The sequence below is a fragment of the Amia ocellicauda genome, chromosome 12 (genome assembly GCF_036373705.1).
Source record: "Amia ocellicauda isolate fAmiCal2 chromosome 12, fAmiCal2.hap1, whole genome shotgun sequence".
Lineage (NCBI taxonomy): Eukaryota > Metazoa > Chordata > Actinopteri > Amiiformes > Amiidae > Amia > Amia ocellicauda.
The window spans coordinates 28395266-28418390 of record NC_089861.1 but is presented as its reverse complement, the minus strand read 5'-3'; the positions used below and the strand labels follow the sequence as shown (position 1 = coordinate 28418390).

Here is a 23125-nt window from a genome sequence, read left to right as displayed (position 1 = left end):
GATAATTGCCTAGATAAAACAGACAGCAGAGGGGGAGCGTTTGCCATTGGCCTTACCCGTGGCTTCCACCATGCCTTCCAAGATGACCACGATCTCAAACTCCTCCTTGCTCAGCTGGGCCTGCGAGATCTCCCAGAAGGGGCTGTGCTCGTTGAACTCGTGCGAGATGATGAGCGGCGAGACGAGGAAGAGCCGGTCGTCACCTGTGTCGAAGCCCACATTGATGTCGGTTTGGTTGAGGGGGATGAACTCGCCTTCCTTGGTCTGCTTGGACCGGATGAGCTTGGCCCGGATGGAGGCCTCCACAATGTGTGAGTTCCGGAGGTCGCCCACCCGGAACATCAGGCACAGCTTCCCGTCCCTCAGGGAGATTACAGCCTTGTGGGAGAACATGAGTGTCTCAGCCCTCTTCTTGGGCTGGGAGATCTTCACGAACATGCAGCCCACCATGAAGGCATTGACGATGGAGCCCAGGATGGCTTGGACCAGCAGGAGAATGATCCCCTCTGGGCACTTGTCCGTGATAACCCGGTAACCGTAACCGATAGTGGTCTCAGTCTCGATGGAGAACAGGAAGGCCGAGACAAAGCCGTTGAGGTTGTTGACGCAGGGGATCCAGTCTCGGTCATCTGTGTGCTCCAGGTCACCCCGGATGTAGGCGATGAGCCACCAGATGAAGCCGAAGAAGATCCAGGTGGTGGTGTAGACCATGGTGAATACCAGCAGGTTAAAGCGCCACTTGAGGTCCACCAGGGTGGTAAAGATATCGCTTAGGTAGCGGTAGGTCTCTCTAACGTTGCCGTGGTGAACGTTGCACTTGCCATCCTTCTCCACGTAGCGCTGTCGCCGCTTCTTCAGCTCCTCCGCTGCCACCACCAGCGTCCGGTTGGTCGGCACCTGGAACAGGGGGGGTGGGGTTTGTGTAAAATCGATTGCCTGTTAACGTTACTCTTCCACACAAACTGAGATTCAATAATGGCCTCTATGTTGCGGAGCCCGAGCTTGTAACATCTCGGGAGGTAAGCACACCCGGCAGATTTGGCATGAGATGCAGATGCAATGTTCTTCACTTTTCACATTGTGTGTCCCACCCCTTCCCCCTCCCTTATTCACCAAGGTGACACCTACTAATCCCAGTTTTTCCATTTCAATCCCATAAAACCTTACTGGCTGCCAGTCCCCCTCTCTGGGCCCTGCCTACTCTGCCTGGTGTCGTGCATTTGGTGTTGGCAAAAACCTACCATAGGCTTTTTCTTCGGCCTTTTGTTGGGAAACTACAGTAAGGCAATCATAAGAAAGGTACAGACAGACAGGAGAGGAAAGAGCTGGGGTGTATAACCTTTTCTTTCGGGGCATCCCATCGCTGACTAGGCAGCTTTTTGCCCTGGTTCTCCACGTCTTGCCCCATGCAGCCTTTGTAGTTGCTCATGTCCTAGGATCCTGGGGCCACAGTTGTCAGCCTCTCCCCTAGTAGAGCACCCCGACCTGGGGACACACAGCTGGGGCTGGGGGGGCTTTGGGAAGGAGAGGCCCTCTAGGAAATAAGGAAGAAGGTTAAGAAAATTAGAGCAGAAGAACTGAACTGAACTTTTTATATGCAACCAAGCACAGATTTAGATATGTTTTTATTTTATTATTTTCATTTTTGTTGCTACAAAGATAGGTCTACTTGGGAATTGGGTTTTTCCAAAAATTTTTACCAACACATCAATATGAAATAATGCTAAGCGTTCGGAGGTGTAGATGAGAAATTCTCAGTTTAATGGGGAGCACATATAAGTAGCTATTCATATAACTAATTGCCAGTCTTTATTACATTGTACACTAATGTTATATATAGATCTTTTCTTTCCAAGTCTCTGGAATTTGTGAGGTGTCAAGACCCAGCTGCCTCTTACTGTGTTCCCTACTTGATTAACTTGTCTAATTATCTTCATATTTCCAACCAGGTTATGGATAATTACTAAATAATGAAAGCCTATATTCAAAAGGCATAATAAAGATGTGTGCATGTAGTATTGACAAGGTTGACAAGCTTGGTTTGATTTGCAGGACATAACACGATAACAGAAACCTACCTCCAGTTTAGGGGAACTTCGTTGTATAACGGGTCGCTGTTTGAATACAAACCATCCCGGATGTGTCATACAAGTAATTGTATTATTGGAGAAAAACAATCCATCCTCTTCGGTACCGCCCTCTTGGATCCATTTTAACAGTCGCTTGCACACAAATTATTATCTCATATCGAGACATGACAGGTCGGACAATTACCCGGGTCAACTATAGGGATCTGCTATCGACACCATCTGTCTCAATTTAAGCTGAGGGAGCCTGGAAACTGGCGGGGACTTGACATGTACCAATCTCTTAGCTGTTGCAGTCAGTGCAGGGTCTGACCCAGGTGCTATCCCATAGGACACAGACTTAATTTACCCATGTATTGATTGGTTCAAGCTAGACCTAGAGTGCCAATGTTAGCAATTACAGGATGTTGTATAATATATAGACCTATATATTATACATTATAATCCGGGAAATTGTCCAGTGTTTTAACTTTCCTTATGACATCTACCCCCTTGTGTAAAGACAAACAAATCCATACAACGCTTAATTTGTATATTATCGATCAATGCAATGTTACTCAAATCAACACCACACCTGTCAAATTGCTCATGTATCATAGCAGAGGCTCTTCCCGAGGGCAGCTGCTGGTAAAGCATGTCTCTAGTATTTCAGACTAATTATATTAGCAGCAGTGTGTCAACACCTCAGCCCAAGACCGGACTCTGTTGGATTTTGTCATGATGATGATGGGTGATGTAAAACAGGGGGGCAAGCCACGCCGTGCAACAGAAAGTTCAACTAATGAATGTAAAGTGTAGTGACAACCAGGAGACAAATCATTAGACAGATCTACAGATAGATACCTTGATGGTGTCTGTCTAAATATAAGAATATGTTCAATCAAACTGCTTTTTTCATTCCCAATTCTCCACGGTGAGGTGACCCCTCTATCTGCTTCACTTCACTCCCGCTCGACTACAACTCGTTGTCATTCCTCAGAGTGCCTAGAGTTTCTCTATTTTTGTATTTTTATTTGCTCTAGGTTAAAAGCCCCCCAGCTCCGGCGCTTTGTGTCCCCAGTCACTGCGGCTTTGTGTTTTCGCTTGGCGGAGCCCCGCACCTGGGACCCACAGCACTCTCAGCGTGCCTCGCCGAGCCGGGAGCCTCTGCACACCGGGTGCTGCTGTCACTGTCCATCACTGCACACATCGCTTATTGAAGCTGAAAATATTAGTATTGAGTATCATGGCCAACTTACAGGAAGCCACAGAGACCATCTCAAGAACATGGCCGGAAAAGGTTGTTCCGGACCCCTACAACCCTTGGTGTAAAGAACGGGCTCATATTTGTTGCAGTGATGTTGTGTGACATTGGCCAATTGCCTTTCTTGGCATTTTACTTGCTTTTATTCCATTATTATGGGGGAGGCTATTGTTACTGTTATTTGTTTTGATATTAATTGTATTGTTATCATACATGTTCATTAACCACTATATTATTTGGTTCTTAAACAAACGGGCAGACTGCTCACAACGGGAGGCAATGGTCTCACCACAAGTGACGTAGCAGTGAAAAAATTATAATACAGGTGATAGTTAGTGATCCGTAAGTGCGTGTGCCGCAGCTTTTTCGGCGAGGCAGCAGATTGCAGGACGCTGTGAGGCACAGGCGGCTGGAAGTCAAAAGCGGGCGCAAGCGGTCCTGGGTATCATGAGATTGCAGTGTTGGCAGGAGGGAAAACGGCAGGTACCCTGGCTTAATAAGATTGTGGTGTTGTTGTTTTTTAAACCGAGTCAGTTCTCCTGCTAATCACATCAAAGTGTTAAAGCTCCCATAGAGCTCGCAGAGAGAGAGAGAGAGAGAGAGAGAGAGAGAGAGAGAGACTCAAGCAAGAACTGTGGAATTGTGTCATCAGTATTATGGTACAGTAAGTTTACATTTGTATCTCACATTATTTTAACGCAAAAATTATTTTGTATATCATACATGTTCATTGTTATGTTTTGTGACCCGACACTCAAAAATAAGTTGCCATAAAACCACAATTTAATGTCAGGTTTAATTTTACAGCTTTCAGTTGTTCAAAGACTGAATCAAGACAATGCACACTACAAACTCAATTTAATTTGACTACATTTTAGACAGGTTAGTTTAGGAATACACAGAGATAAAAACATCTGGGGTATCAGCAGGGGCATCTCTCTGGACAATTTGCTGTAAGATAGGACACTGATGGTCTATTATTTATTCAGGGGTGTCCAACTCCAGTCCTGCAGGGCTGCAGTGTCTATTGGGTTTCGTTCCAGCCCAGCTCTTGGCTCCTTAATTTGACTCATTAAACAATTAACTGGATTAATTTAACATTTCTCTTCAGACTCTGAAATGTTCTGGGTTGGGTGTTTTGAGTCATCAGCAAATTGTAAGGTATCAGCTCCAAAAATAATGAAGTTTTAAATAAGTCTACCTGATTAAATAATGAAAATAATTAAGTAATTTCTCCTACACTCTTAGAACTAATGTGTTAATGTGAACACATTCTGTGTTTGTTCAAGGACAACACAACTTTGTGTTAAAAATCACCAAATTCCCACACATTATTGTGTTGTGCTTTGGCGAATTTGATCACATCACTGTGTTAAAATTAACACATCTGTTTTTAGAATGTATTGGAACGAAAACCAACAGACACCGTGGCCCCACAGGACTGGAGTCTGACCTACAGGACTGGAGTCTGACATCCCTGCTTTATATGGTTGGCATTTAGACATGGTGATTTTATTTTGTTCTGAAATTGTTTTAAGTACGTTTTCAGCTGTATGGTTAGTTCAATATCTAAAGTGCTTTTGTGAGCTCATAGAGGTTTTGATTGGAAGCAGTGATAAAAAATGCCCTATTAAATAAATAATTAATGCCAATTCATCATGTGCGCGCATACATTTTCTCTAGCATTTTATTTTTATTTTACACTTTTCCAATGTAATTTCTGTACCTTCTCATGCCATTATCATCATCATTATTATTAATAAGAAGTGTGTAATAACCAGGCCAAGTTTAAATTATGCTGTGCGCAAGAGTAGCGCACAGCAACACACAGAGCAGAAAAAATCATCTTTAAATAGTAATAAACACAAGATTACCCTCCTCTCTCCCTTCCCCTCCTCCCTCTCCCTCTCTCTAGATGTATAATTCATTACCACGTACCGTGAAGGTAAGACTGGTTAATGGGTAGAGTACTTCCCATTCTGAACCTCGTTTGAGGTTGTAGGGTTTTTGGCGGCTCTTGGGAATTCCGACATGTTCAACGGAAACAAGCATGACATACTAATAGATGGAGAGAGAGACAGGCCGGTAATCCTAGAGATAAAAAGATGTTGCTGCGGATCAAAAATAAATCAAATAAAATAACAGGAAAATAAATATATATGTGTGTGTTGTTGGCACAAAACACCAGCAAGCAAACTGCGATTTATCACTGGGGGTTGAAGCGCAGCGCACGTAGCAAGGCTTTTTAAGATGTACTAAATCTCGAACCACACTGTTTCAGTGCCTGTATGACAACCGTGCTGTATCGAGAGCATTTATCTTGTTCTGTAAGGACTGGAATGACATAATGACGGCTGAACATCCATTTGAGACCGATCACTCTGTTATCAAATAGGAATTGTTGTTGTACAGCTTTAGAACTAAAATATGACCACACAACACATACATACATAAATACATACATGCATGCACACGTACATTACTTTTCCTGACCTCAAACCCACAGATAGAGCACCTTTGGGATTAACTGGAACAACAAGTCCCTGTTTCTGTCACTGCATTAGAAACTGCAGTGGATGTACAGAAAGGAGGAATTGTACAGTGTTCCTCCACCCTCTGCCTCAAACAGCTGTAAGAGTCATCACAGTTCATGATGGGCTCTACGGACGACAAGATATGACTATTGTACATAACTAATTGCCCACATTAGTGCCCATATGTCCAAACCATGCATAGCCTTGCTCTCTCTCCCTCTCTCTCTCTCTCTCTCTCTCTCTCTCTCTCTCTCTCTCTCCCTGATGGCTATTTTGTGAAGAGGCAAGGAACAGGAAGAAAAATAGATAGTGAGAAAGATAGATAGATAGATAGATAGATAGATAGATAGATAGATAGATAGATAGATAGATAGATCTAGATAGAGAGATACATAGAGGTATAAGATAAAAGTAACTGAAAGGAAAGACGGATGAATACATTTTGCAGTAAAGTGGAATAAAAAAAGAGAGAACAAACTGCTTTGAGGTACAGGCTGTCCAAACAGTGGGCAAGAATAGTAAATTAAGCTCTCGAACATTGTGCAAAAAGCTTTTTCATGAAGTGTAATCACCTCTTTCAATAACTCCATTAGGGAGGCTGTGATTCTCAACATTGTATTTGCAACCTCCCTGTAATTAATCGCTTGAAAAACACTGGGTAAAAAAAAAGAAATAAATGAGTAAAATAATAATAATTTGAAAAGCACCAGAAATGGACTCACTTTCTGCAGCTTGATTCTGTCAAGTGGTTCGATTAAAAGCCCATCGCACAGAACAGACTGCCATTTAGCACAGATGATTACCTCACTGCAGACTATTCAACACCTACCTCTATCTGAGGGTGCTCATCACAAAATAGCCCACTGAGTGAACAGAGAGAGAACAGAGAGGGGAGAGAGAGGGAGTAATGGGGGTAGGAGTATTTTTATCCATGCGTCTGATCAAATTGCCACGTGCAGTTGTGGGAATCTGTATACTTGTGCTGCACGGATCTGTAAGTTTTTGCTGCATCCTTGTCTGAGTGTGCTTCTCTGCAAATAGCCCACTTACTGGAGAGAGAGAGAGACAGAGAGACAGAGAGAAAGAAAGGAGAAACAACACTGGGGAAGGGATATTTTTAACCATCCTTTTCATCAAATTGCAAGGCGCAGTTGTTCTCGCTTGTAAACATGTCTGTAGCTTGGGGAATGCAGCTGTATTTCTGTGAAGAGGTACCTGGCTGCCTTCATTCTGAGTGAAAGGAACGGTTTTACCTCCAGGTAATCTGAGTGGCCACTGTAATCATGGAATTAGAAGCAACAACACATGAAAGAGATATAGGAGTTTATGTGAATAGCACACTTCCTGCATCTAGATAAGCTTGGGGAAGCGATACAAAAGAAATCATTAAATGCATTGCGAGTAACTGTCTTTCAGAGTTTGTATAATGGCCTCTCTCTCTCTTTCTCTCTCTCTCTCTCTCTCTCTCTCTCTCTCTCTCTCTCTCTCTCTCTGTCTCTCTATATATAAATAGTGTTTATTGCTTCTGCTGGCCATCCATGTGACGCACGCTCCAGCAGCCCAGTCTCCCTGCTCCATACAAGTGCCTGCATTGAACTGTATAATGTTGTGACATACAGCACTCAGTACTGATTACACACTCTTGTAACCTGTGTACGTCACCTTGGATAAAGAGGTCTGCCATATGCATCCTCTGTCTTTTTCTGGTGGGAAATAATGGATACATCACATTTCTATGAACACAGGTGAAAAAATAAGGAATTAACACAGGAGTGCATGTTGACAGGGATCTCTAAGACCAAGAAAGGATGATGGCATGATGCTATATTAAAACAAACAAACAAACAAACAAACAAACAGAAGATTTTATACCATCCACAGTGTTCTAGCTAATAAAAGACAATGCATTAATAAGGAGCAAAGCAAATGTACAATTCTGTGCGCTTGTTGCGTACTCAGCCCGGACTATAAGCAGCTCTCAGCCGCAGTGATCTCTGTTCATCATTAGACAGAGAGCTCTTCCATCCAGCCCTGGAATATTAAAAGCCATTCATCAAACAAAGGAGCTGCAGGAACCGTCTCTTTGCTACAGCGCATGCCTGTCTTCCCCTCAGCTCATCAACACTGACGCAGATGCCCGAGGGTCTAGGGATTTAATAAAAAAGGCTAAAGTGCATCAGCATTAGGTGGTGTTCCAGGTGCGGATCGCTTATGCACAAATGCAAAGAACAAAAAAGAAGGAGTTATGAAATATACAGTAGTTACAGTGAAAGCCATGGGCCACAGGGATATAGCCTGAGTGCTGTGTTTAAGAAGAAGACAAAGGGAGAAATGTAGCTCCATCAAATTGTGAGTTCATCATCACTGTGAAAGGACATCCAACACAAGATTGTTGCCGTTCTTCATTTCAGAGAGTGCGCTAATGCATGTTCATCCTGGTTAATTTACCAGAGGGGTTTTACACTTTAAACATGGTTTTACTGTGGTTTCAGCAAAGTTCAGTGATGCTAGAGTACATCCACAGTCAACCATGTTATAACACAAAATTGCTCCGGTAAATGTATTATTATTATTTTTCATAACAGACACCTTTATCCAGGCCAACTTCCAATTGTTACAAATATACACTCACCTAAAGGATTATTAGGAACACCATACTAATACTGTGTTTGACCCCCTTTCACCTTCAGAACTGCCTTAATTCTACGTGGCATTGGTTCAACAAGGTGCTGAAAGCATTCTTTAGAAATCTTGGCCCATATTGATAGGATAGCATCTTGCAGTTGATGGAGATTTGTGGGATGCACATCCAGGGCACGAAGCTCCCGTTCCACCACATCCCAAAGATGCTCTATTGGGTTGAGATCTGGTGACTGTGGGGGCCAGTTTAGTACAGTGAACTCATTGTCATGTTCAAGAAACCAATTTGAAATGATTCGACCTTTGTGACATGGTGCATTATCCTGCTGGAAGTAGCCATCAGAGGATGGGTACATGGTGGTCATAAAGGGATGGACATGGTCAGAAACAATGCTCAGGTAGGCCATGGCATTTAAACGAGGCCTAAAGTGTGCCAAGAAAACATCCCCCACACCATTACACCACCACCACCAGCCTTCACAGTGGTAACAAGGCATGATGGATCCATGTTCTCATTCTGTTTACGCCAAATTCTGACTCTACCATCTGAATGTCTCAACAGAAATCGAGACTCATCAGACCAGGCAACATTTTTCCAGTCTTCAACTGTCCAATTTTGGTGAGCTTGTGCAAATTGTAGCCTCTTTTTCCTATTTGTAGTGGAGATGAGTGGTACCCGGTGGGGTCTTCTGCTGTTGTAGCCCATCCGCCTCAAGGTTGTACGTTTTGTGGCTTCACAAATGCTTTGCTGCATACCTCGGTTGTAACGAGTGGTTATTTCAGTCAAAGTTGCTTTTCTATCAGCTTGAATCAGTCGGCCCATTCTCCTCTGACCTCTAGCATCAACAAGGCATTTTCGCCCACAGGACTGCCGCATACTGGATGTTTTTCCCTTTTCACACCATTCTTTGTAAACCCTAGAAATGGTTGTGCGTGAAAATCCCAGTAACTGAGCAGATTGTGAAATACTCAGAGCGGCCCGTCTGGCACCAACAACCATGCCACGCTCAAAATTGCTTAAATCACCTTTCTTTCCCATTCAGACATTCAGTTTGGAGTTCAGGAGATTGTCTTGACCAGGACCACACCCCTAAATGCATTGAAGCAACTGCCATGTGATTGGTTGGTTAGATAATTGCATTAATGAGAAATTGAACAGGTGTTCCTAATAATCCTTTAGGTGAGTGTATATCACATTATTTGTACTGGAGCAAACTAGGTGAAGTACCTCAATCAGGGGTATAACAGCATTGTTACCCACTTGGGATTGAACCCTGACCACTACTCCACACCACTGCCCCAAGACAAACTTGAATAATGGTCTGTGCTTTTGATAGACATTATTTTAGGGGGGAAGAAGCTTGAAAATATTCTGAATGGGCACATCTGGCACTGTCAGTGTTTGGAAGTCATTTCGTAAGTCCCTCCGGCAGCATTTAAAAAGACAAATGATCTTGTGCAGCTTTAAACAACTTTAAAGTTGTTTAGCTTCTGAAGTAAAAGTCCTATGGCCCCTCTTTCAACGTGTCTTAATCCCTAACTCTACATCTGGACATTTAAATTGCTTTAAATTGCCTGTAATAAATTTCCAACTCTCCATTTCTCTTCAAATGCAGTTTCTCCAACCCCTGGAAGACCCACGTGCTGGATGGGACTAGATTTGGCATTTCTTCTGAAGCAGCGAGTGACATCACACAGACCGCAGCTTTGAGGACACGCCCCATGCACCTAATCAAGCTGACGTCTTCTATCTGACTGCACTGGACTGCCAACCTCTACATTTAAAAGTCAAGGAGAAAGTATTCTAGGCACGTTATTGAAACTGAAGCACTGCCTGTTCAGTGCCATACAGACTGATGTATGTCCAGGAACTTCCACTCTGTCCTCCTAAAGAAAGAGGCGCAGAGACAAAAGGGCTAGACCACAATAATTCTGTGTCCTTCTAGTGAATCCCAGATTACAACCCTGAACACTATAGCATTTGTATTTATTTATACCCTATAGCATTCATAAGCAGTAGAAAATAGCCTCTGACAATTAAACTGGTCCTGGGGTTGAGCTGGACCTTTGGGATTTGCAGGTTGGCAGAAACTTGGATATGATGTAGCCTAAACTGCCCTACAGAACACTGTACTCCGGAGTTATAGTTTCCAATGCCCCCTGTGAGATGGAACACAGCACCCCAACATGAATGCAAATGGATTTACTCTGTTTGCTCTCCTGGTGTGTAAATGTTAACTGGATCGCCTTAGGCAGCATCGCAGAGGGAAGATCAGCCTTTGGCAATTGGTGATAGCAAATGCTCTAATCCAGCTTTGTATGCATGTAGACTTCCTGACCTATACAGTCCTGTGTATGCGCCCTGCCCCTTGGTGTCCTGACCCACAGTCTTGTGTATGCCCCTGCCCCTCTGTGTCCTGTCCTACAGTCCTGTTAATGTCCCTGCTACTCGCTGTCTCCAGGACAAACCTTGTGACCACATGGATTTCACTTTCTCAGGATGGCAGAGGCTGGCAAAGACATAAAGGGAAAAATAAAAAGCGGCCACTTATTCTCCTTTCCAGCCCTGTTGGGAAGCCTCCAAGGACTTGGGGATGCAGTCACATCACTGTGCAGTAGCAAAACTCGCAGGCTTCAAAGCTGCATTCTGCTGTCACAGGATGGACACGGACACACATACACACACACACACACACACACACACACACACACACACACACACACACAGTCGTCTTCTCTTCCTGTTACTGTTTGCCAAGGGCCTCTATCAAGCCATGCTGTAGCCTGTGAGTGAGCTCTGCAGTGCTTGTTTGTCTTCCTGTTTCTGTTCTAGCGTAGTTGGAAATCAATGATTAATGGAAAAATCAATGGAAAAGGGTCCAATTAAGCAATTTGTTGATTAAAGAAAATGTGCAAACCAGTAATTTAGAGCCCTGTTGGAACCAAAACCAGAAGACAGGGGGGAGACTCCTTCTGCAATCAGAATCACAAGCATATGAAATAACTTGTCTTGCCACCTTTAAAATCAAGCAAGGTTATTCTTTCTTAATGGTGCTTTTCAATGGAATTAAGACATTTAAGACTAGGAGACATGCAAACCCTTAGAGGCTCTCACCAATGCAACCTGCGGGCCTGCTTGCAACTCACAGTGCAACATAATAAATAAAGGTTCCAGGCAGGAAAAAGGACGCACTGCTTTACTCAAAGAGTGGTGGAGCTGGAAACTAACTGCACAAGCATAGGTTGAAGCTCATTCTTCAGGTCGCTCATAGACATGCCTGGATCAGAGTCTGGGATTGACTAGCAACGCTAAACCAAATTAACAATCAGTCTAATGCTGTCTCTTGTTTATTTCAATAGTACGTTTGCTCAGCTATTCTGCAGAGGCCGGTTCAAGGAAACGACTTTGGTCCTCCGCCACAACCGATTAACGGGTGGAAGGTCGTTGTGTTGCAACAGAATAAGGACATGGGTGCAAGGACGCCCACTACTAAACACGTCTTGCAGAGAATTCCCTCTCTGGTCGGACTCAACGGTGAGCAGTTAATACATAAGCAACCTTATTTCTCTTTACAGCGGGTTCAAATCCCCTTTCTCCCACTTCACAGCAGTGCTAATAACACTTTCAGTGAAGCAGTGTAGAAAGGGCACCATTTACTAGAAGAGTGTGGCTTGAATAGGCAGGCTGCTCAGTGATTCCCCTGCAGTACACTTTGTACAAGCACCCTATGTTCCGCAGTAACACTTTAATAGGATTTATGTTTCCCTTTTCCCAAATGGCTTGTCCACATTCTATTATTATTATTATTATTATTATTATTATTATTATTATTATTATTATTATTATTATTATTAATTAACAACAAAGCAGCAATAATAATAATGAAGGAACAAAACAAACAAACGTGTTATGTATTATTGGATAGTGAGATTGACGTGCAGGTGACAGGTACGCGTTAACTCTCTCTCCCGACAGTCACTGTATCTCGTTAGCAGCAATAAATAAGCAGGCTGGTTAATGAATCTCGCCCGAGCTCCAGAGGCCCATCTACGCACTGTTGTGCACCGAGAGTAGCGCTCCCTCCGCCCGCCTCTGCTCAGTGGAAGCCAGCGGTCAAGTGGGACGGAGAATGCGCTGCGGGCGTCCCGGTCACTGCCTCCATTAGCCGGCCGCCGCTGCTTTCGCTCCCAGCGCAATGCGGTTCAGGTTATAAATATAATACAAGCGGGCGGCGTGGCAGGGTCCCCTTTCTAGTTAATTATAACCTCCCACTGTCGGCTCGTAAAGCTCAATTCAATTTTGTCGGCGGTTATACCATCCAAAGGGATTAGAGGAACCCCCCACCCCTTCCACACACCAGCACTCTCCCGCAGTCAATAGCACCTGCTTTGTGTGTCTGTAAAGGTCACGGAGCCCGCATTGCAAAGCACAGCCCTGTAGCTCGGTATGCATACAGTGTCTGCACAGGGCTGGGCGAGTGGCCATACAGTCATGCGACAGGCTGTGCTGTGATAGAGAGTGCATTATGCGCTTACTTACTTCACCTCCTTTGATCTGCACTTTTTCTCTCACTTTTTGCGGTCTCGCTGTCTGCTGCTCTCTCTTGATCTACACCCCCCCCCCCCCGTCTCTCTCTTTCTCAAGTGTCCTTAAGATCAAACAAATGAGGAGCTCCATTTAATTCTGGTTTTGCGCCACTGTTAACAAAGCCCCGCAGAAACTAAGGCATGTATGAATTTCATGTATTTCGGTGTCGTCATCATCAACATAAATAATAATAATAATAATAATAATAATAGACCTACGACCAGATGCGATTCAAGGGTATGTGGGGGCCCCAGGAAAAATAATTCCTGACGGTGATGCCGTGGGGGGGCGAGTTTTCTCCCGTGAGAGGGGGGGTTCCCATTAGGGCCCCCCCCCCTCAGCCCGGGGCCCCAGGCAATTGCCTAGGATGCCTACCCCCTTGCGACGCCCCTGCCTACGACTAGTAGTCTACTACTCGTACTGCTACTACTAAGGTTATATGTTCGGGGTTAATTAAGGTAGGAGGAGGTCGGGAAAGCGGGCTCAGTTTTCTAACGCTTTTTGATTTGGGTCACTATTGGCTAAATACATGTCATTAAGAGCAGCAGATATGAAAGTCGATTAAAAAAAACACTGACACGTAGGCGCTATAAAATGCTCATTATTTGCTGACCGGTATTTGCTGAATTACAAGAACACACGGGGGAATTGAGTTCTGTCACGCAGGACGCCTCAGCCCGAAAGAGAGGATTATGGCATCCAGCACCTCATCTAGGTGCATTTACATTCGCCCTATAAGTATGGTAATTTCATAGTCGGAATTAATGTAGACACGGTTGGCTTCTCCTGTGCGACCTTTGAGAAATGTGTAATAACATTACATCTGTCTAGCCCATATGCGCCAAAAAAAAAATAAAAAAAATCCCAAATAAATAAATACAATTAAAATCACATTTCTAATTAAATAAGCCCTGGAGTCCCAACGCTGTTGCTACTTATAAGCCGTCAGTGTTTCGGGGGAATGTGTCAATTATCAGTGTCTCTGTGTCTCCAGCATGAATCGACACGTTAAACCATCCGGAGTTTGAGGCCCAACTGCTTGCATAGATAAAGTATGCTAAAGTCTAGCTGCGGCATAATTGAACTCGTCTGTATTTAGCTACGCGCTGATGCTTTATGACTTAAATCCACTTTAATGGAGTTAGTTAAGTGAGATATTGAGTGAGCGGAATTATATTTAAATGATTGAATCTGTTGCTTATTTGTATCCCTTTACATATAAATAGGCTACATATATATATATATATATATATATATATATATATATATATATATATATATATATATATATATATACATAGATATATATATATATATATATATATATATATATATATATATATATATATACATAGATAAATGCATACGTACATACAGAGATATACATACATACACACATTTATATTCATAGACTAGTTTAACTTGACATGAAGAGCTTGCTGTATGACGCAAGACATAAGACACAGTCTTTACTTGTAATATATAATGTATGTATTGTTGTGTGTGCTTGTTCGTCGTTATGAAATACGACTTTTAATTATTAAAATAGAACCGATAATATGGAAAGACTTATGGAAAGCAGAGAGTAAAATTATGAAAGGGACAAGATTAATTATTTCTAACAGTCAGACAATGTAATGTGTCAGCACCCTCTTCGCGCCTCTCTCTCCCTTCAAGTGGAAAGAGAGAAAGACTGAGATAGAGAGTGAGAGTGAGTGAGTGAGTGAGTGAGTGAGTGTGTGTGTGTTATATTCTCCTTTTTCTTACCTTTTATAATTTTTCAATGTATGTATATAATATCAACTGCTTTGGCAACACTACGAAACTGTTTGTCATGCCAATAAACGGGTGCACCCTTGAATTGAATTGAAAATTGAGAGAGAGAGAGAGAAGAGAGAGAGAGAGAGAGAGAGAGAGAGAGAGAGAGAGAGAGAGAGAGAGAGAGAGAGAGAGAGAGAGACCTCACCAAGACACTTGTAAGGTCAAGATCAGCAAAGGCGTGCGCCAAAGAAACACAACCTCTCCAAAACTCTTGCCAATAACACTTGAAGATGTGTTCAAGATATTGAACTTGGAAGACAAGTTCCGTTTATCTTGATCAACGGACACGTTGCAAGATGAACAGGACACAGATGCTATGGAATGCATCTCGAGAGATTTTAAAACCCCCTGGAAGAAGACCAGATGAAAGATGAGAAGATGAAACGAGAAGATTGCTGTCGTGACCTGGAAAAGAGACACAGCGCATGGAAACAAGTGGAAATATCTTGGGGAGGCCTTCACTTAGCAGCGGATCTATAAATGCTGCTGCTTTGACGTATTATTTATTTATTGTTATTTGACCGTGCATTGTGTATTAATGTTGTGTTTTTCTGTGGCCATTATCCCCAAGACAAACGTGATTCTGATTCTGATATACCAATTCTGGCACCATCGCCGACAGACTGACACATTCGAGCTGATTCTGGCGTTTTTCCACAAAGGTGTAAGTTACACCCTAGTGTAGTAGCCTGCAATACCTTGCTAAGGGAGACGGTGGAATAGGAGAGGTCTAAGGTAGTGTGCTTGGGAAAACACATCAGGAGAAGGGTCACAATGTTATATCCTCATACATGTATACACAGCTATAATGATGCAGAGACAATACAGTCCGAGTGATTTCCCGTCCTGCCGCCTTTAATTTGTCGCGTCTCATTGACTCTCTAATGCGCCCCGAGCGTCGTGCTCTGATTGCACAACCCCAGTCCAGGCGTGCAGGAGGCATCCATAGTGCATCGGTGTTTATTCGTCTTCACCTTGTCTGTGGGCTTCCGTCCATCCTGAGACTGTCTATAGGCGCATCTGGATGCCAAGAGTATACTCATGAAGCATGCAATATGTCATAGTCTGCCTAAAGGTTACCTGGCTACTACTACTACTACTACTACTACTACTACTACTACTACAATAATAATAATAATAATAATAATAATAATAATAATAATAATAATAATAATAATAATAATAATAATAATAATTGTTATACTGTCCCCAGCCAAAAAAAAAAAACGATCTCCACATCGGATATTTAACCATGTGTGTTAAAAGCAATGGAGATCTGTAGGCTATTTACACATGCGCGTCTCTGCCGGTTTTGCATTGAGGGGATAACAGGTAAACAAGGGCACTGTGTCACTGTGGTGCTACAGAGTTGCGGCTGGCACTGGGCTCACTTTAGACAAGACATTATGCACAGAACTGCGCCGACCTGGACATTTCATCCGACTTTTTAGACGGGGGTTTTGAGAGAAAATGCGAGGCTACGGTTTCTTTTGTATTATCCGCAAAACGTGTCGGCTAGCCTACAACACACGACCACATATGCGATGCAACCGTTAGGAAGACCCTCGGAGTCTCAATCAGTTACACATGTCCAGCAAAAGCTAGCACTGTCTTTAAAAACCCGCCCGGCGTCAGGGTGGACTCGCTTACCCGTTGTGCGCGGCGTGCGGATCGGTCCTCACGGGTGGGAGACGAGGAGCTCTTCTTCCCGGGTCCTCCTCACACACCAGAGCCGGTGCATGGACAGCACGGGGTCTCACCACGAAGGAGGGATTGTCACACTGAGCATCACATCCTTCACGACAACTTCAATCTGTCCCGATCTTGACTTCGCCCAGAAAAGCTCTGTCTCTATTAATTAGCAGAACTGCAAATATATCTCCCTTTTACTAACTCTAGTGTCCTTCTACTCCTCAATACTTATAATGAAGATAGCATAATAATAATTTCAGTATTTGCTAAGTTTGATATGTTTACTAAAAAAAAGAAGAAGAAAAAAACCGGCTGGAAAACTATCAGCGTGTTCACGAAATTGAACGTTTTTCAAATTCCAGGCAAAGTTGCCCGGACTGCCTCCTTACACCGGGTCGCCAGCGCTGCGCCTGCCGGCGAATGAGGTCTCCGCTGCGGGAAACAGCTTCGCTGGCACCGCGGTGAAATTCTGCAGGGATCTGTCGTGTTTCTGCCCAGAGTCCGAGGCGACAGCAGAAGTGCCCAGCTATCGATTCCACTGACTTTTGCCCACATCCAGAAGAAGGTTTCATCAAAAGCGCATTGTGTCTGGAGAGAGGGAGACCTACAGAGTAAAAAAACATGTCCCGATTGTTCTGCGTGAATACTTAACATCAGTGCTGCACGCTCTGTCTGCTGCCTCGACACACATCGTGAGAGAGAGAGAGAGAGAGAGAGAGAGAGAGAGAGAGAGAGAGAGAATGCGTTGATTTGTCAGTACCGTAATTGAAATGAACCAGTCCTTATCGCCTTACAGCTTCAGCAGCTCCGTGTCTTTGCATCTCCTTGTCGTCGCTCCCCGGTGTCCCCCGGTGTCCTCACGCTTTTGTATTCCACGCGTTTCCCAGCCATGTCTGCAGTCTCTGCTCCAGGCACTTCTCGGATCACCCTGCCCCTGCCAGCCCCTCCAATCCACACCACGCAGCTCGGCCCGGCAGATGCGTATCCCACATTGCCCCTCTGGGAGCTCGGTCTCTCGCACTCCCTAGAAACCCTTTCCTACAGTGCCTTAGGGTCTCCGGCGACACACAGCCCCCCAACACCACCCTACACCTCCAAACCCACACCAGAAAAACGGGCACACGGTCTCAATGCCAGCAGTTCATCTGCACGGCCACATTAGCAGATGCTCGGCTGCGCAGCGGGGAGCGGGAGCTGTGCGGAATGATCACCGAGCAGTGGGAGTGCAGGGCCGCCGTCCAGCCCGCTCCTTATCACCAGTGACAGCTTCGCCCGGCGCGGCTTTCATCAATGTGCTCAACCAGCGACACAAGACGTGCTTCGACGGCAAACGGGTTCGACCCCCGTGCTGGATAGTAACTGTTCAGGGTTTTTATACATATGTTATATAGAGAGCATATGACCATATTGCACGGTCGTCTTTGTGTCTCAGCTCTCCCGCAGGGCGCTCATCTCCGAGCTCTGCCAGCGACAGCTCAGCCGCGTTCCTGTTACATCTGCGTTGTGATCTGGACTCATTTGCAACTAAAGGCAGTTTGACTCCTCCGACTTATCCTTCTTTTGCTAAGCTTGGCAGGGGCCCTAAATCCGCGGGTGGCAGTTTACAAAAGCATTACAAAGTGCAGTAATACAAATCAATACCTAATTACATTTACGCATTACCAAAGTGCAGCGGTAGAATCAATACAAAGTACAGTTTCAGAATTACAGTACGTTAGGCATATAAAACTGGAGCTCCTAGGTGAACGGCAACCACTAGGTCGCTCTGGGTAGCAGGGGGTGGGAGCGATGAGAGACTTTTCTCCTGAGGAAAGGGGGTTTTGAGAAACGTTATCATCTGTTCATGTCTCTCAGCTATGCAAAGCAGACATCTATTTTGCTTTGCGTCGTTCTGCTTGTCTCGTCTCTCCATTTGTAAACGGCGAGCCATCCTCGACTTCTCCAAGGCCGTTTGATTGAGAGGCGGATGTGGCTCGTAATAGAATCATAATTAGCCTATAAGAAAAAGCAGGATGTGGGGGACGACGACACAAGAATGCGATAGAAAAATCCATGCATGTTTGCATCAATTACCGGCATTCAAGGTTTAGAAGGGGGGAGCTCGGAACAGAAGCACGTATGGAAATGACATAAAGACACCCTCCCATGGCATGACGTGTTCAATACAAACACACATAGTCCACTTAAAGCGTTGAATAGAGTGCATTGGCGTTTTGGCCTTGACAAAACCAGAATGCTTCCTCTAAATACAAATCTCAAAGTCATGCAATCTCAGAATCGTGACAGCACCAACTTTAGTCGTCTGACACGCAAACACACTCCACGACTGGACACAAACGGTGTTGTTTTTTGAAATGCAAGGATATGTCTACCCACACATAGGCCTGTACACCTTTCAGGGAGAGCAGCTGGGAAGGCATAAGTCATAAGGCACCGAGAAAGTACACGTAAACAAGAACACATTAGCAAACATACACACCAATACATTCATGCATAGAAAGATAATGGGTTTCCAAGAATCGTGTCTATTATATAATGGAGAAAAGGAGACTGGATTACACGCAATACCGACAGAACGAGCAGAACACTAACGGCGGCGGGGGAACGGCCAGCGCATTCCATCAAACATTACAAGACAGGCAGGGACTGATGCTGGAAACGGGGACACGGCCTTGTGACAGACATCTCATTTCGGAGATCGGGGTGGGGGTGGGAAAGAGCAGACAGGCTGTTGTCTGTCAGCACGAAACTGGGGGCTCGTTCTTCTCTCCAGCGGCTGAGATCCTGACAGATGCTGTCATAGACGGTAATGGACCCTGCTTCCCTCCTGTCGGAGATCTTAAAGCCCCTTCCCTGTCTGAGTTGTTTCTTTTTCTCGTCTGCCTCTCCTTCTTCTCCTTCTAGTTTTTGAGGTGAGTCAATCGATTATTAGGCGCCGTCTTGTTCAAACTTGCATTTCTAATTAAACTCGCAGGGCTTAGCAGCATCCATAATTCATGAAGGATGCGGCGCGCAGTTACCGGCGAATTAATTTCAAAATAGGAAAATCATTACTGTGTCAAATCTTGGCGTGGGATTTGTGGTGTTGAGTCTTTCATAAAAAATACAAAAAAGAACGAAAGAGAAATCACAGCGGAGTTTAAAGTGGAGAATGGGGGTGGGGGAGAGGGTATGAGAAGAAGAGTAGTCTATTGATTGACCAAGGTGTGTGTGAACAGTGTTGATAATAAAATGACAGCATCTACTGAAACCAATGTTTGCTTTTAGCTTTTCATTTACATTCATTGGAGACGTCAAACTGGTCTACTTAAATTGTATTTATTTATTTATTTATTTATTTATTTATTTATTTATTTATTTAATCCGATTAAGGACCTTGACAAATGTAGGCCACTGTTTCAGATTCAGTTTCTTTCCGGTTTAGGCATCTTAACAACTAATTAATTGTATTTAAAACATCATTTATTGCCCCCAAATTGAAGCTACGGTCTATTATTTTAACTGAAGTCATTATAGCCATCACGACAGGCACTCACTCAAGAGGAGGCCGTGTGGGAGTTTCTTTTTACCATGCACAAGAAAACAAAAAATGCCCATTTTCAACTTCATAAGAAACATAAACCGTATGATTCAAAACAAGTCAAAACAAGCTTGCCTGACTGCAACCAAATTAAACTCGAGGATGGGAGCTTGGGACAGCTCAGATCCATTGGATACACATTCAGTTCGGCTGTAGGGGATTCAAACTACCTCTTGCCGACCCGAACCAGAACAGAGGGAAAAGCAAAGTCACAAACCGATCGATACCAGGGTTTGAAATGCCACTTTAATGTATAGTCTAAATGAACAAAGAGAGCGTTCCGTATACCAACATCATCAACTATTGCGTTTGGCATCTAAATTGTACCCCACGTAATAAATAATACATACATTCGCTGAATTCCGTGATTGCAACACAACAAGATTAATAGACGCAATTTAAGACTGCGACAATATCTCATTATGATGTTTTTTCCCATTTCCCTGGCCTTATTTCCCTAGGCTGTTAGACGTGTGTGTGTGTGAGTCGTTTCCGCGTCAGGGATGTCTCATAATCTGAGCAAATGATCATCTCTTCACACTAATAAAATTACCATTTGATGTGGGCTTGTGCAGGGGCGGACTGGGACCAAAAAACGGCTCAGGACTTTTAACTAGAGGGGCGACGGCTGGTGAAGTCTGGGTCCCAATAATGTCCGGCGGGGTTGGGGTGTATGCGATGTGCATTTCATGGTGCCGACGAAGTGCGGTCCGGGGGAGTTGGGGGTTGTTGGCGATGTGTGGTCCGGCTGTCTACAAGGGGCAATATACACTCACCTAAAGGATTATTAGGAACACCTGTTCAATTTCTCATTAATGCAATTATCTAATCAACCAATCACATGGCAGTTGCTTCAATGCATTTAGGGGTGTGGTCCTGGTCAAGACAATCTCCTGAACACCAAACTGAATGTCTGAATGCGAAAGAAAGGTGATTTAAGCAATTTTGAGCGTGGCATGGTTGTTGATGCCAGACGGGCCGGTCTGAGTATTTCACAATCTGCTCAGTTACTGGGATTTTCATGCACAAACCATTTCTAGGGTTTACAAAGAATGGTGTGAAAAGGGAAAAACATCCAGTATGCGGCAGTCCTGTGGGCGAAAATGCCTTGTTGATGCTAGAGGTCAGAGGAGAATGGGCCGACTGATTCAAGCTGATAGAAGAGCAACTTTGACTGAAATAACCACTCGTTACAACCGAGGTATGCAGCAAAGCATTTGTGAAGCCACAACACGTGCAACCTTGAGGCGGATAGACTACAACAGCAGAAGACCCCACCGGGTACCACTCATCTCCACTACAAATAGGAAAAAGAGGCTACAATTTGCACAAGCTCACCAAAATTGGACAGTTGAAGACTGGAAAAATGTTGCCTGGTCTGATGAGTCTCATTTTCGGTCAGAATTTGGCGTAAACAGAATGAGAACATGGATCCATCATGCCTTGTTACCACTGTGCAGGCTGGTGGTGGTGGTGTAATGGTGTGGGGGATGTTTTCTTGGCACACTTTAGGCCCCTTAGTGCCAATTGGGCATCGTTTAAATGCCACGGCCTACCTGAGCATTGTTTCTGACCATGTCCATCCCTTTATGACCACCATGTACCCATCCTCTGATGGCTACTTCCAGCAGGATAATGCACCATGTCACAAAGGTCGAATCATTTCAAATTGGTTTCTTGAACATGACAATGAGTTCACTTCACTAAACTGGCCCCCACAGTCACCAAATCTCAACCCAATAGAGCATCTTTGGGATGTGGTGGAACGGGAGCTTCGTGCCCTGGATGTGCATCCCACAAATCTCCATCAACTGCAAGATGCTATCCTATCAATATGGGCCAACATTTCTAAAGAATGCTTTCAGCACCTTGTTGAATCAATGCCACGTAGAATTAAGGCAGTTCTGAAGGCGAAAGGGGGTCAAACACAGTATTAGTATGGTGTTCCTAATAATCCTTTAGGTGAGTGTATATACAGTGAGGGAAAAAAGTATTTGATCCCCTGCTGATTTTGTACATTTGCCCACTGACAAAGAAATGATCAGTCTATAATTTTAATGGTAGGTGTATTTTAACAGTGAGAGACAGAATAACAACAACAAAATCCACAAAAACGCATTTCAAAAAAGTTATACATTGATTTGCATGTTAATGAGGGAAATAAGTATTTGACCCCTTCGACTTAGTACTTGGTGGCAAAACCCTTGTTGGCAATCACAGAGGTCAGACGTTTCTTGTAGTTGGCCACCAGGTTTGCACATCTCAGGAGGGATTTTGTCCCACTCCTCTTTGCAGATCCTCTCCAAGTCATTAAGGTTTCAAGGCTGAAGTTTGGCAACTCGAACCTTCAGCTCCCTCCACAGATTTTCTATGGGATTAAGGTCTGGAGACTGGCTAGGCCACTCCAGAACCTTAATGTGCTTCTTCTTGAGCCACTCCTTTGTTGCCTTGGCTGTGTGTTTGTCATTGTCATGCTGGAATACCCATCCACAACCCATTTTCAATGCCCTGGCTGAGGGAAGGAGGTTCTCACCCAAGATTTGATGGTACATGGCTCCGTCCATCGTCCCTTTGATGCAGTGCAGTTGTCCTGTCCCCTTAGCAGAAAAACACCCCCAAAGCATAATGTTTCCACCTCCATGTTTGACGGTGGGGATGGTGTTCTTGGGGTCATTCCTCCTCCTCCAAACACGGCGAGTTGAGTTGATGCCATAGAGCTCGATTTTGGTCTCATCTGACCACAACACTTTCATCCAGTTCTCCTCTGAATCATTCAGATGTTCATTGGCCAACTTCAGACGGGCCTGTACATGTGCTTTCTTGAGCAGGGGGGCCTTGCGGGCGCTGCAGGATTTCAGTCCTTCACGGCGTAGTGTGTTACCAATTGTTTTCTTGGTGACTATGGTCCCAGCTGCCTTGAGATCATTATCAAGATCCTCC

At 44.2% G+C, this 23125-nt stretch overlaps 1 protein-coding gene across 1 annotated transcript in view; it reads right to left on the bottom strand.

Moving 5' to 3' along the window:
* The window catches only part of kcnj21 (potassium inwardly rectifying channel subfamily J member 21), a 28809-nt gene extending 10756 nt beyond the window's left edge, over window positions 1–18053 (bottom strand). The window contains exons 1-3 of the mRNA XM_066717878.1: window positions 16564–18053; window positions 1340–1534; window positions 57–897 (exon numbers count right to left, since the gene is read on the bottom strand). Coding sequence (XP_066573975.1) covers window positions 57–897; window positions 1340–1429 — 931 coding nt within the window. The 5' untranslated portion in view covers window positions 1430–1534; window positions 16564–18053. The remainder of the gene's footprint in view (window positions 1–56; window positions 898–1339; window positions 1535–16563) is intronic.
* Between the last annotated feature and the right edge of the window lie 5072 nt (window positions 18054–23125).